The 14,758-nt window shown below is 43.2% G+C and overlaps 1 protein-coding gene across 1 annotated transcript in view; it reads left to right on the top strand.

Annotated features, from left to right (window-relative positions):
* PCSK2 (proprotein convertase subtilisin/kexin type 2) overlaps positions 1 to 14,758 on the top strand; it is a 124,472-nt gene that overhangs the window by 64,696 nt on the left and 45,018 nt on the right. The window contains exons 3-5 of the mRNA XM_081906257.1: positions 4,959 to 5,072; positions 6,045 to 6,153; positions 9,570 to 9,607. Of these exons, the coding sequence (XP_081762383.1) occupies positions 4,959 to 5,072; positions 6,045 to 6,153; positions 9,570 to 9,607 (261 nt within the window). The remainder of the gene's footprint in view (positions 1 to 4,958; positions 5,073 to 6,044; positions 6,154 to 9,569; positions 9,608 to 14,758) is intronic.

Raw genomic sequence — 14,758 nt, 5'->3', positions numbered from 1 at the left:
TGCTCTGGTTCACCAGAAGCGGCTTAGTCATGCTGGCCACATGACCTGGAAGCTGTACGCTGGCTCCCTCGGCCAATACAGTGAGATGAGCACCGCAACCCCAGAGTCGGTCACGACTGGACCTAAAGGTCAGAGGTCCTTTACCTTTACCTATACAAAATTATAACAATACAACCATACAAATCAACAGTTAAGAGATTTCTCTGAATCTCTGGACTTTCCCCCTTCCCACCCCCCAAGGGTACCATTATCACACCTTTCCTACTGCATCTTTTTCAATAGTCCATGTTTTATATAACTCCATTGTCTCCATAGTTCCTGCTACGTTACAAGTGTTATCACAATCCTGCTAGCATTTTTGTCTTGCTTAAAATGGTCTCCAAAGTAAATTATAAAATTTCCCCATTCTTTGTTGGAGTTTTGGTCTTCCTGGTTCCTTGGGAAGTATATAAATTTAAATAAAACAAACAAACAATCCTGAATTGTGTCCCAAAGAGAACAAGTAAATCTGGAGATGCTTTAACCAACCCACAATTCTTGCTTTCCCCTGCTTGGTTCTCTTTAAATTCATATTGCAAACTGGACCCGTGCTGTTTCTCAGCCTTCTCCTACCAATTGTCAGTTTCTCCAGGATCATAGCGGGTTTCACAGCCCAAAAGCTAGAGGGAGATTCCCAGCTATCAAGAAAACATCTCTTGTCTTTTGATGAAACATCCATATATCACCCTGGAATATCAGAAAATGCCGGCTCTAATGAAGGATATTCTCCCAGGAACTATGTTGTTGTTGTTGTTTAGTCGTTTAGTCATGTCTGACTCTTCGTGACCCCGTGGACCAGAGCACGCCAGGCACTTCTGTCTTCCACTGCCTCCCGCAGCTTGGTCAAACTCACATTCGTAGTTTCAAGAACACTATCCAACCATCTCATCCTCTGTCGTCCCCTTCTCCTTGCACCCTCCATCTTTCCCAACATCAGGGTCTTTCACAGGGAGTCTTTTCTCATGAGGTGGCCAAAGTATTGGAGCCTCAGCTTCAGCATCTGTCCTTCCAGTGAGCACTCAGGGCTGTTTTCCTTTAGAATGGATAGGTTTAATCTTCTTGCAGTCAATAGGACTCTCAAGAGTCTCCTCCAGCACCATAGGAGACTCTTGAGAGTCCAATGGACTGCAAAAAGTCCATGGAGTCCCAGGAGCTATAGCAGTACTTAATGATTAATGTAACCAATGCTTTGTTGAGAATTCTCCAAGGGCAGAGGCATGTGTTTTGGGTGATAGACAGCTCTCACTTAGTAATGTATTCCCAGTTTCATTTTTCTGATCTGCAAACCATAAACATCAAATGAAGTATAGGGTTAGCAAGACAACTAAAGCAGAAAAAAGACAATTTGCAACCATGCAAATCTTGCCCTAAGCTCTGCATTGTCAGTGGGATTTTGCAAGTGTACAACCACTTGAAGGTTAACACAACCCTATAATTCCTTTGAAGTATGCTTTTGAGTTCTGTTCTTTTGAATTATTTGTTCACAGTAATTCATGCTTTGTAAATATGAAACAATACATACAGGTGGATTCTACACACATATAAAAATGCAGTGAAAATGCTTTTTCAAAAAACGTTTTGAAAAAATATATTGAATTTCCCATAGCTCACCATTGCCATCTAGTGTCACATTTGTATATTGCACTTTACAACACACCTAAAATGTTTTATTTGCAGCTGTATAGCTGAGTCCACAGAGACAGAGCTAGTTCCTAGTGGAGCCAATACAGTACCTTAAGAGATCCTTCCACTGGCTCCATCCCTAAGGCATTTTTCTCCTCCCTTTCTAAGGTAGCCATGTATACAGTATGCGAATCCCCCCCCCAACACTGTAAAGATTCAACTCAAATTACAGAGCCAATCTCATTGCATAATTTTAATTAATTAATTTATGAATGCATCCTGCCATCTGGCTAACAATATTTAAAGCAGCAGCATCAGCAACAATAACAGAACATAATTGGAAAAGAACAAAAATGCAAGCAGTAAGGCAAGTGTCTGAAAAACAATAAAACCAATTCCCAGATATTAAACCAGCTCTGCTGCTATCCTTGAAAGCCTGCGAGGGAATTGGATGGCCTCGTTGTTTCAAAGATTTCCCACTTAATAGGATGGTAGCCTTCCCCAAGTACTACAACTCTCAACAACCTCACCCAACGTGGCTAGTCAGGGCTGATGGGAGTTGTACTGCTCAAAAATCTGGAGGGCATCAGATAAATGGATAGATGCCAGCAGACACAAATCTTATTGGGAATTTGTGGCCCATCGGACATTCCATTGTGTGTGGGGAGGGGGGAACAATTCTGAACCATCAGAGATGAAGCTCAACTCGAGTTTTGTCAACTGTACATTTCCATGAGAGCCAGTGTGGTGTAGTGGTGATTAAGAGCAATAGACTCGTAATCTGGGGAACCGGGTTCACGTCTCCGCTCCTCCACATGCAGCTGCTGGGTGACCTTGAGTTAGTCACACTTCTCTGAAGTCTCTCAGTCCCACTCACCTCACAGAGTGTTTGTTGTGGGGGAGGAAGGGAAAGGAGAATGTTAGCCGCTTTGAGACTCCTTGAGACTCCTTTGAGACACTACTCCTTAGGGTAGTGATAAAGCGGGATATCAAATCCAAACTCTACTTCTAAACAAAACAAAACAAAACAACAAAACTGTAAATTGCCATGGCTTATGCACTGTTAAAGACGTTCCCTTTTTTGCGCATTAACTCCATGGGGGCAGGGTGAGAAAGAAATCAGAATGAATACACTATGGACACAAAAGTCATGAGCATTAACCTCATCGCTTACCTTAGGAAGCTGATACAGTTTTAAAACCATCCACAGTTGGCTTCTGCCCAACCTGGCATCTGCGCTTTCATTCTCTCTATACCTTGTTCACCATAGTCATAAAATCCTCATTCACGTTAAGCTTTAATCCTTTTTCCGAATCCTTCTTAGCGCTCCACCTCAATAAAGCCTTGTGACATAGTAATGTTCCGCTGGTTAATTAGGTGCTCTGAAAATACCGTGTTCTCTTTCGCCAGCTGTAGGTTTTCCAGTTTTAATTCAATTGGGTACCCCTTTCTCAAAGAGCACAAACAGGGGCTTGTAGATGAATCACCTCTTAATGATTCGGTGCTCCATTTACATATGCCATCCCACTTCTGCTGCCTATTAACGCACGAAGCTTGAGAGCACTTAATATGGAAATCCCAAAGCACAACAAGGATGGCCGTTGCTGTTCTATGGAACTGCTTCCTTTCTACCCAGAATTGCTCCCACTTGCTCTTTGTGTTTGAACACAAGGACTGATGAGCTGATGGTAGCCCACCTCTGCTTCAAACACAGAATAAGGGCAAAAGCCTGTGCATGCAGAAGCTAAGTATTTAACGGTGTAACTGGTATAATACGTGTGAATCTGACTTCCTGAAGGGGGTACAGTGGTACCTCAGGTTAAGTACTTAATTCGTTCCAGAGGTCCGTACTTAACCTGAAACTGTTCTTAACATGAAGCACCACTTTAGCTAATGGGGCCTCCTGCTGCTGCCGCACCGCCGGAGCCCGATTTCTGTTCTCCTCCTGAAGCAATGTTCTTAACCTGAAGCACTATTTCTGGGTTAGCGGAGTCTGTAACCTGAAGCGTATGTAACCTGAAGCCACTGTACCACTGTATTGGGAATGGATGGATGTTGATCAGTAGCAGAATGGAACTGGACACCAATACTCATTGAGATAACTCCAGAACAGAAAATGGAAAGACCAGATCCCTGACTGCCCTGATTTTACTGGGACATCTCGGATTCACAGAAGCATTCCTGGCTTCTGTTTGGATCTGGGATTGTCCTGCTTCCCCTCTCCAGAACCGCTGCTGAGCTTTGGGAGGACGATGAGCTGGCCGAGCCTCTCCATGGCCGCCACTGCTGGACTCCATCCTTTTGCAGCTTGTAGCGGCTGCTGGACAGTGGGCAGGAGAGGAGAGGCTGCCACTGCTGCAGTGCAGCCCCAGTGATGTGCCCAAGCCAGCAGCTCTGGCCCACCATTTGCAGGAGCCACTGGCATAGTCAGTAGTGTGAGGAGGATCTCCCTGCAGGGGCTGTCATCACCTCCCTTGCATGCTGGAGCCCAGCAGAGGAGAGGTGCGGCAATGCTGCTGCCACAGTTCCTCCCCTCTGCCGCTTCTGCCCCCAGGTCAGGCCTGATCCATGAATGGCGCTGCGCCCTGGTAGAATTGCGTCAGTGCTGAGGAAGCTACCTTCCACACATCTCCCAGGTGCAGCGTAGACCCGGGGAAGAGAGGTGCTCCTTCTCCATCTCTGCTCCTGTGTTTAGGTCCCTCCCCATACTAAAAAAAGTACAAGATGGTAAGCTACAAGGCAATACCCTTGTTTCACAAATACCAATGATATGGTGTGGCGATCACACAGGGTCCCCAGACGTTTGACGGTCTATTGATCCCTGTGCCACCGCTGTGATTGCTTCCCCGCTGCCACCAACCCATTTCTCTCGGGTACACACGGAGTCCAGACAGTTGTTAACATTAAACCAAATAAACAAGTTTATTTTATAAGCTTTAACAAGTTTATGGTTTCAGATAATTTTTCTTGTCAGTTTCTTAACTTTAGTTTCTTTACCGGCCTAAACCTTCCTAATAACTTCTAACTGATTATCCCAACTGTCTATCTGACTCCTCTTAACAGAGTCTCTCTCTCACACACATCAAACTATCCCAACCCACAGATTTATCCTCCCTCTCTCTTCTCTAACACCTGACTGACTTCTTCACAACTCTAACTCTAACTCCTCCCCTTGGGTCCCCACTTGCCAATCACTTCACACTCATTTAACCCTTTCCTTATGACCCAGCATGATGTCACCTAGGAGGGCAAACACCACATATGGTAATAACCTTTTAATACAATTACTGTTGCAGGTGAAGAAGGCTGTGCAGCAAGAAGGCTTTGGGAGGAGGAAGAGAGGCTACAGAGATATCAATGAAATAGACATCAACATGAATGATCCTTTATTTACAAAGCAGTGGTACTTGGTAAGCAACAGTGAACTTCCATCCCTCTCCATCAGGGAAGCAATTTCAGATTTCTGCAGTCCTCAAGCATGTCTTGGTATGGAAGAATATAGCAAACGCACCCTACTACTTCCAATTATTTTTTGACACGATGAAGCTAAAGTTAAGCTCTTTTGAAAGGACGATTTGCCAATGACAGCCCTGCCTAGACAGAGATAGCCCTGCAGAGCTGCTGTCAGTTAATGTAGACAATTCTGACATGTGGGTGGTGCTGTGGTCTAAACCACTGATCCTCTTGGGATTGCTGATTGGAAGGTCAGTGGTTCAGATCCCTGTGATGGGGTGAGCTCCCGTTGCTCTGTCCCAGTTCCTGCCAACCTAGCAGTTCGAAAGCACATCAGTGCAAGTAGATAAATAAGTACCACTCCAGCAGGAAGGTAAATGGTGTTTCCGTGCACTCTGACCTTCATCATGGTGCTTTGTTGTGCCAGAAGTAGTTTAGTCATGCTGGCCACATGACCTGGAAAGCTGTCTGTAGACAAACGCTAGCTCCCTTGGCCTGAAAGCAGAGATGAGTGCCACAACCCCATAGTCACCTTTGACTGGACTTAACCATCCAGGGGTCCCTTACTGAGTTAAATAGGCCAATGGTCTGGCTTGATACAAGTTAACCTTTGACATATTCAGAGGCATAATCATTTTTATTATTGCATGATCACAGGCTGTGATCTGCCACTCAAGCCAGATTTTAAAGCAAACCTCTGGTTCTGACTGAGCAATGAAATGCATCAGTCCCATTGCATCCAAATCTTTTTTAAAACCTTCTCTTATTTTATTGCCAGCATTCCTGGATTTAGTGCCTCGTTCCCAAGCAAACGAAGGCTAGCCTGTGGCAGATGGATCAAGTAGACTCTCTGTGGATGTAAACAGTCTGTTTTGTGCCAAGCAAATCATTCTCTTGTGTTTTGTTTTTCTAATTTTTTTATGCATTAGATCAACACTGGGCAAGCAGATGGGACTCCTGGACTCGATCTGAATGTAGCTGAAGCGTGGGAGCTGGGTTACACAGGGAAAGGTGTAACTATAGGAATTATGGATGATGGTAAGTGAACTAAAATATCATGACTCTCAGTCTGTATCACATGAGAAATCTGATTTTAAAATAAGGCATAACTTCCAAACATGGATATTTTAATGAGAACTTTGTAAGAGATTCACTTCAGCCAAGGGAACATCTACAGAAAGCTCCCCTGGGTTACAATTCATGGATAATTATGATTCTCAAAAATGTGCCATGGGTAGCGCTATTTTAGTTCAGGTACAACAGCTGCCAGCTTATTTTGTTTTGCCCAGCAGAACTGAGTTTCAAAGAGGAAATTGTGTCATTAAATCTGCTCTGCAGTTTTAGGGCAACTTAGAAGAATTACACACACAAACACACATGCTACCATTTATATTGCAACATGTGAGATATATCAATGCCTGCCTCACTGTACATTACAGGGCATTTCAAATTTGTGCTGTAAGTGTTCTATCATTCTGCTAAAAATAAGTAACCATGTAACTGTGCTGGAACAGATCCACAGGGACCTATCATTGTTAATAGAGATACACCACAGGGGAAATGATGCTCCTTTTGTCTGCCCAGCACCCCATCCATTTGCACATGCCTTGTAGCTCCCTGGCTTATTTTACTTGGGCCCACAGAGTGACTTGTCACGTTTCACAGTGACTGAGCACAGAAGTGGTATGTATGTGACCTGGCTAACTGGAGGGAGCAAGCAGAATCTGAAATAGGAGCAGTATTTCATGCAATCTAATAATCAAACCATAGATTTAAAGCAATTTCACTGATGCAAGAAAATCCTGGGCATGGCTCTAGCAAGCGTTTAAATTCTGTTTGCTTCAGATATGAAACATGATTTCTGTAGTACATTGCTGATAGAAAGTCCCCCTCCCTTACAACAACAACTTCTTCTTCTTCTTCTTCTTCTTCTTCTTCTTCTTCTTCTTCTTCTTCTTCTTCTTCTTCTTCTTCTTCTTCTTCTTCTTCTTTATGGCCCACTCATCTGGCTGGGTTTTCCTACCCACCCTGGGCAGCTCCCAACAGAATATTAAAAACACGATAAAAACATCAAACATTAAAAACTTCCCTAAACAGGGTTGCCTTCAAATGTCTTCTAAAGGTCATATAGTTGTTTATTTCCTTGACATCTGATGGGAGGGCGTTCCACAGGGCAGGCACCATTACCGAGAAGGCCCTCTGCCTGGTTCCCTGTAACCTCACTTCTCACAGTGAGGGAACCACCAGAAGGCCCTCGGAGCCGGACCTCAGTATCCGGGCTGAATGATGGGGGTGGAGACTCTCCTTCAGGTATATTGGGCCGAGGTCATTTAGGGCTTTAAAAGTAGGAACACTTGAGTAATTCAATTTTGGTAATTCCTATATGGTGTGGCGGCAGTGCACAGCTTACCTCCTGATCACTGGATTACTGCTGTGTACCAGGAAGGATAGGGGAAGGGGTGAGGTGGTAGGGAGGTCTGTGCAGTGCAAACACACTGGCAAGAACACGGGATTGGGTCTGCTGGTGCATTTACGCTATGTCACCCTACCATGCCATCTGTTATGGCTGAGAGGTGCATGGCATAATTTTTTTAGTTTGGTTTACATTGTAATGGGAAACTATCTTAATTCATGCTTACCAAAGCAATATAGGAAGCAAAAAATAGCTATCCTTCAAAATTCATGCTTCTCTGATTATTATTTTTTTTGGATGCTCTTCTGCAGCCAAATAGTGTGCACAAAAATGAGAATATTAAGTGAAAGTTTGCATAAAAATACATATATTCGCAGCAAAAGAACCGAAAAATGCTTTATCTTAGGGGAACAGCTTGCAAATATAAGCTTCTTGGGAGAAATATGCGTGAAAATGCTGACCAATTATTCTTTATAAATTCATCAACTGATGCAGAAATGTGGGGAATTATGATTATTATTCATTGTAATAAGCAATTGCTTATACAATAGAGTCTCAAAGCGACTTGAGAATGTGAAATGCAATGCATGTAAGAAATATAAAACCAGAAAAAAATAAAACTGTGAACAATGCAACCTAAAATGCTCACCCAGAAACATTAATAAAGGCAACCTCTACCCGCCCCACTAAATGATGAGCATCATCAAATGAGACATCATTAATGAACCAAAGGCTTCCAACACATATAAAATAAAACATCAAACATTCTACATGTAAGTTCAATGGAAAACGAGTTCTAGATAAATCTTGTGCATGCATGAGGAATGTTGGAAGATATGAGGTGAAGGAATAAGAAAGGGTGAAATGGATGTAGGTACCGGAGAGGCAATGGTTCTGGAAAAGCAACAGGGGCAATTAATGGCAATAGTGTGGCTGCTGGAATCAAGATGTGGCCATGGGAGTATCTTTTGTGGCTCTCAGATACATGATGACTTTAGTGTGAAGCTTTCAAATTTAGGCTTTCTGCAAACTCATCTACTATATATTCTATAACCCATGGCTGCTGCTGCTGCTGCGGCTTCTTCTTCTTCTTCTTCTTCTTCTTCTTCTTCTTCTTCTTCTTTCTTCTTTCTTCTTTCTTCTTTCTTCTTCTTCTTCATGATTTTCAGTTTTATACATTTCAATAATTTTACAATCATTTTAACATTTCAAAACTCGACTTCCTCCCCCCTCTTTCTGCAGTACCTTATATTATATATATATATATATATTCTGCATATTCCAAATTAACTTAATTTATTCACTTATTCATCTACTTTAAATATTCTTTAAATACTACTTTAAATACTCTTATAAAACTGCAGGCTATTACAATAATCCTGCCAATGTTCTTATCTGTTTACAGTTTATATGTAAATATTTATTAAACCATTTCCATTCTTTCATAAAAGGTTTGTTATCTTGATTTCTTATTTGTCCAGTAAGTTTTGCCATTTCTGCATATTCCATAAGTTTTTGTATGCATCCTTCTTTTGCTGGGACTTCTTCTTTCCATTTTGGGGCAAGTAACATTCTGAAGTAGCGTACATGAATAAATTTCTATACAGTTTGGGTAGTTCTGTCCCTAAAATTCCCAAAAGGAAAGCTTCTGGGTTTTGTTTTGTTTTTCAAACATTATTTTAAACATCTTTTTCAATTCATTATATTACCCACAGCTTTGGTGGAATTGTTTGTAGCTTGTCAACATGTCCCTTTGAGAGGTTGTTATGGCCATTGGTAAATCTAATCCGTAACTCTTACAGCCCTAACTTCTGCCTCAGATCCCAAAGGTATTTCTGAATTCGTGCAACCGCATACGTAACATTTAATAGTAGTCTAAATAACAAAGTATACAAAGTATGCACTTATCTTATTCCTTGCAGCATGCTTATATGCAGAGCAATTTAATTCTGTGGCTATCCAAAACTTTTTTTTTGCTATTTTCATTTGTCAATGTGCTGATAGTGTTTTATCTGCCATCCTTTATTTATCTATTTGGCAGGCATTGATTACCTTCATCCAGATCTGGCTTCAAACTACGTGAGTACACAATGTTCTATGTTGTTCTGGGCCTTCTTTTTAGAGGAGATATTTACCCACTGGTCGCGTTTGCCACATAAATATGCTGTTGATGTAGGTGATGAATAAGACTGGGACATAAAGCAAGTAAAAGTCCATGGTGGGTATGGAAAAATTCACCTATGTGACCTTCTGATGCCTGGAACAAAACAGTGACATATGTAGGCAGGGGAAATTACATTGTTGCCGAGCTCTAAACAAGCTTTCATTCTCGACATTAGAAATTGTGTCATCCACAACTATTTCCTAATTCAGCTTTCATGATGCGGTTGCAAGTGTGATAGTCCCCCAAAATGTGTGATATGAATGGGAAGAAATAAGGAGAGTGGAGGAAGACTAGAAAGCTATGGTAGAAGAATAATTTCAAAATGTGAGGAATCTGAAAGAAACCTGGAAAATTGATGAGGGTCCTGGGGAGCCAAAGACACGTGTCCTCAATGGACCTGCAGTGATGGTAAAAGCTCACGAAAATAAAGAACATGGAAATAATTGATCATGTCCCAATTTGGAAAATAATATATAATAGTCTTCCTGTTACATGGGTCTATTATTATTTATTTATTCCTCGATATTTATATACCACTTGGCTATAACCAAACCTCAAAGCAGTTTTAAAAATCACTTTGGGTGAATGAATCTATTAACATAAAGACTTACAGCAGGCTTCCTCAATCTCGACCCTGCAGATGTTTTGGGACTACAACTCCCATGATCCCTAGCTAGCAGGCCCAGTGGTCAGGGATGATGGGAATTGTAGTCTCAAAAACATCTGTAGGGCCGAGATGACTTACAGCATAAGATCCTGACCACTTCTGGATATGAGGACAAGCAAGTCCTGGGTGGTACACTGACATTACAACTCTCTATGCAAGAACAAGATGCATTTATGCCTCTAGAGAACACTGCCATTGTTACAAGAGAAGGAGGAAGGATTCAGAGCCTTCTTTGCCTAGGAGGCTTCCTCCTATTGTGGCTGATGCTGTGGTCTAAACCACTGAGCCTCTTGGGCTTGCCTATCAGAAGGTCGGTGGTTTGAATCCCCATGACAGGGTGAGCTCCCTGTTGCTCTCTCCCAGCTCCTGCCAACCTAGCAGTTCGAAACCATACCAGTGCAAGTAGATAAATAGGTACATCTGCGGCGGAAAGGTATATGGTGTTTCCATGCGCTCTTGTTTCCATCACGGTGTCCTGTTGCGCCAGAAGCAGTTTAGTCATGCTGGCCACATGACCTGGAAAGATGTCTGTGGACAAACGCCGGCTCCCTTGGCCTGAAAGTGAGATGAGCACCGCAACCCCATAGTCACCTTTGACTGGACTTAATTGTCCAGAGGTTATTTACCTATTTTACTCTATTCCCATAATTGGTGGGTCTTTTCCTGTCCTCTTAACTGGGGCTCATATTTGTCACCATACTGAATTCACTTTTTAATAGCTTTTGTTATAAATCGAGCCTCAAGCTGCTGAACTGTAAGGAATTCAGCATCTTGTTGGTTTTGCCAGTTTATGAGAAGCAGCTCCCCCTCAAAAGAAACAAAAGAAACCCATAAAAAAAGCATTTTGAAAATTATAGTCCTCCATTTTCAAGGCGACATAAGGCACTCATTTCCATAAAAAGAGCTGAGAAAAAGAGGGGTGGAATTAGGTAAACAGCTTATTTTGGATGTGGTTATTTCTGTATTGCCCCCTTCTAGCTTTGCAATTCTATGCTCTATGATCTCCAGATAAATTTTAGGACTCCAGTTCCCATCAGTCTCAGCCAGCCTGGACTATCATGAGGAATGATGGGAGCTGTAGTCCTACAACATTTGCGTAGCCACAAGCCTTTTCCCATCTGCTCTGGAAGCCTTTTTGGTGGAAGAAGGTATTAATGAATCCATGGCATGATTTGGCACAAAATAGCTGCAGATATAATCTCAGAAAGTGAATGAAATTATGCATCAAAAAAGGAATATGGGTAGGGTTGCCAACAGATGCTAAGTCTACAGGTGTTACAAGTCATCATGCTCTCCTACACGAAAAGTTGATTTCCTCAAATTAAGCTTCTGTTAAAAACACAAGAGCACCCCAGACCAACACCTTCTTGTCAGATGGCAATCTTCTGGCAATTAATAAATAAATAAATATTAAAATGGCATGTAGATATTTACGGGGGGTGGGTGGGTGGGATTCAAATGCACTTACGATACAGGACGGTCCATTTTTCATTCTCCTAAATCGTTAGCTGAGATGCAACAGGACCATTTCTTCTTGCATAAAATATCAAGCAAGACCTTCTTGGCTCGATAGGTTTTACAGTGTGAATGCCCTGATAACATTGGTAACAAGACTGAGGCACATAACAACCTGTTCCAAAGCCTTTTGAGCTAAAAGGGAGGGGGGGAGCAAAGCAAAAAAGAGTCATTCTGCTTGCATCGCTAGGCTTCAGACCAAGCACACAATGAACGAGGCATCTGGAGATGGATTCATCCTAAAGGGATGCAGGGCTTTTGTTTACTTCAGGAAATTAAGGCATACGGACATCACAAAGGAGTCCTTCAAAACAGTGTGGGAGTCTGAGTAATTGCAGGCAAGAGCAGAGGTATACCGAGCGAAGTCTGATTGCTTTAGATTGATGCCAGGGAAGAGATTGGAGGAGCAGAGTAGTATATAGGCTTTGAACAGGGTGATTGTTTTGATTTTAGATGTGGAGTCATATGTGGACTGGAATACAGCAGAGAACTATGCCAACTTGCAACAGTTCATTGCATACATGCAGTTAAGTCCAGTCAAAGGCGACTATGGGGTTATGCCACTCATTTCGCTTTCAGGCTGAGGGAGCCAGTGTTTGTCGACAGACAGCTTTCTGGGTCATGTGGCCAGCATGACTAAAACTGCTTCTGGTGCAATGGAAGCTGTGATGGAAGCCAGAGCGCACGGAAATGCCGTTTACCTTCCCACCACAGTGGTACCTATTTCTCTACTTGCACTGGTGTGCTTTTGAACTGTTAGGTTGGCAGGAGCTGGGACAGAGCAACAGGAGCTTGCTCCATTGCAGGGATTCGAACCTCCAACCTCCTGATTGCCAACCTCCTAATCGGCAAGGGATGAAAATATATAGAATAGATAAGAAAAGTACCTAGAAAAGGGAGATGGTCTGTCATGATTAGCTTACCCTCTTGTCTATGATAGATGGTCCAGCAGTTTGCAAAGTTTATGAATTCCCATATATAAGCCTCCCAAACTTGATGTCAGCTGCACAGTAGGGCTCTCTGCTGCAATGAGTCAGGCTGAGGATAGATGGAGTCATGCTTGCCATGATTTAACACAGCTCCGAAGTCGCCCCATGAGAAACCTTCTGTTGAGTGGGAAGAAAAGGCACACACAGCCAAGAGAAGAAAATTGGAAATAGAGCTGGTGAAATATTGTGCAGGATGGGTGACATTTAGAATTGCCCTTTTGAATTCCCTTTAGCAACACCGGAGGTGTGACGAGATGTAGAATAGGTTGTTCTAAATAAAGATGACAGGAGAATGTAGTAACGTAAAGATGGCTTTTAATTATACTCGGGAGATGCATAGAATGAAGTTCTTACAACAGGCACCAGTGGCTGAGAGCATTCACTAGCCACTGGGATATATTCAAACTCTAGAAAAGCATAACTCAGTGGTCAAAGGCATGTTTCCCATGTTGAAAGTTCTGGCTCAAGTCCCTGAGATGACTGGTCAAAATATCTCAGACAGTTGGGAAGGACCCCTATTATGAAATTAGACATTAGGGAGCTAGATGGACCTAGCCTGGCTTGGTGAAGGCAGGTGTTGCCAGTGTGGTGATCTACACTGTGGTGTAAGGCAGGGATTGCTCTATGGAGTGGTGGCCTCCCACCAGCCCCAGTCAGCATGGCATATGGCTAGGAATTTGACAACACATGGAGAGCATATGTTGGTATCAGGAGCAGATCAAAATGAACTCGCAAGGTGTCAGTGAAATCGACTCTATTTGAAGAAATCAAACAGCTTAGGCCTAGTGAGCACAGCAACTCTTCCCAGTAGATATTGCCCCAATGAGACAGTTGTGAGGACTGAGATCCTCCGCCTTCCCACAGTTCTGTAAGACTTCTCCTTCCCCAGTTCCTTTCCAAGCAATATGAGGCTCCTTCATCTTGCCTGCATTTGCCCTGCCCTCTCCATACCTCTGCAGTTTCTGGGAGACGGTGGGGGAGGGGAGAAGCTGGTCACAGTAGGACAGGGAGACCCCCTGGCTTCTTCAGCAGCCTGCCTCATCTCTGCCTCTTGCCCCCACCCCCAAATCTCAATTTCTGCCTCTAATTCTGGACTTCCTCTGCCTCAGACTAAACCCTGTTAGCTCTTCAGCTTCTGACACCTGCTCCTCCCAGTTGGCTTCTTCTTCTCCTCCCTCTGACCACTCATAGTTATCCCACCACCAATCCCCTAACTCTTAGCTTTCTTCCATGACAGTTGGCTACCCTTCATATAAGGCAACAACAACCACACATGGATGCAGCTGCTGTTGCGCAACCACCATTCCAGAGCTGAAGGAGAGCAGAAATTCTTTTGTTCTCTTTCTTTGGCATTTTTCGTCCAACAAGGAGAGACGCCTAGCTGTTGGGAAAGACTTTTGGCTTTCCATTTATTGGGTGGCAACAGATGCATCTCAGCTTGGATGTCAAAGGGCTTATCACTATTGCTTGTACAAAGTGGAGATAGTCCAGGGAGGATGGACGGATTGGGAGGAAAGGAGAGGAAGAGGTGTCTGAAGTCCAGGGATATGAAATCACAGAAAGTGTGACAAAGTCTAGGTGCTCGGTCCCTGCTCCTGCCAACCTAGCAGTTCGAAAGCACGTCAAAGTGCAAGTAGATAAATAGGTACCACTCCGGCGGGAAGGTAAACGGCATTTTTGTGTGCTGCTCTGGTTCGCCAGAAGTGGCTTAGTCATGCTGGCCACATGACCTGGAAGCTGTACACCGGCTCCCTCAGCCAGTAAAGCGAGATGAGCCCTGCAACCCCAGAGTTGTCCAAAACTGGACCTAAAGGTCAGAGGTCCCTTTACCTTTACCTTCACACATTTTAACAGGCTGTTTAGTTTGTTGTAGACAAGCTGCAAGCTGGGGTGTT

This window comes from Podarcis melisellensis (genome assembly GCF_964234715.1).
Source record: "Podarcis melisellensis genome assembly, chromosome: 3".
NCBI lineage: Eukaryota > Metazoa > Chordata > Lepidosauria > Squamata > Lacertidae > Podarcis > Podarcis melisellensis.
The sequence above is the reverse complement of the archived record's forward strand: the minus strand, read 5'-3'. Positions and strand labels throughout refer to the sequence as shown.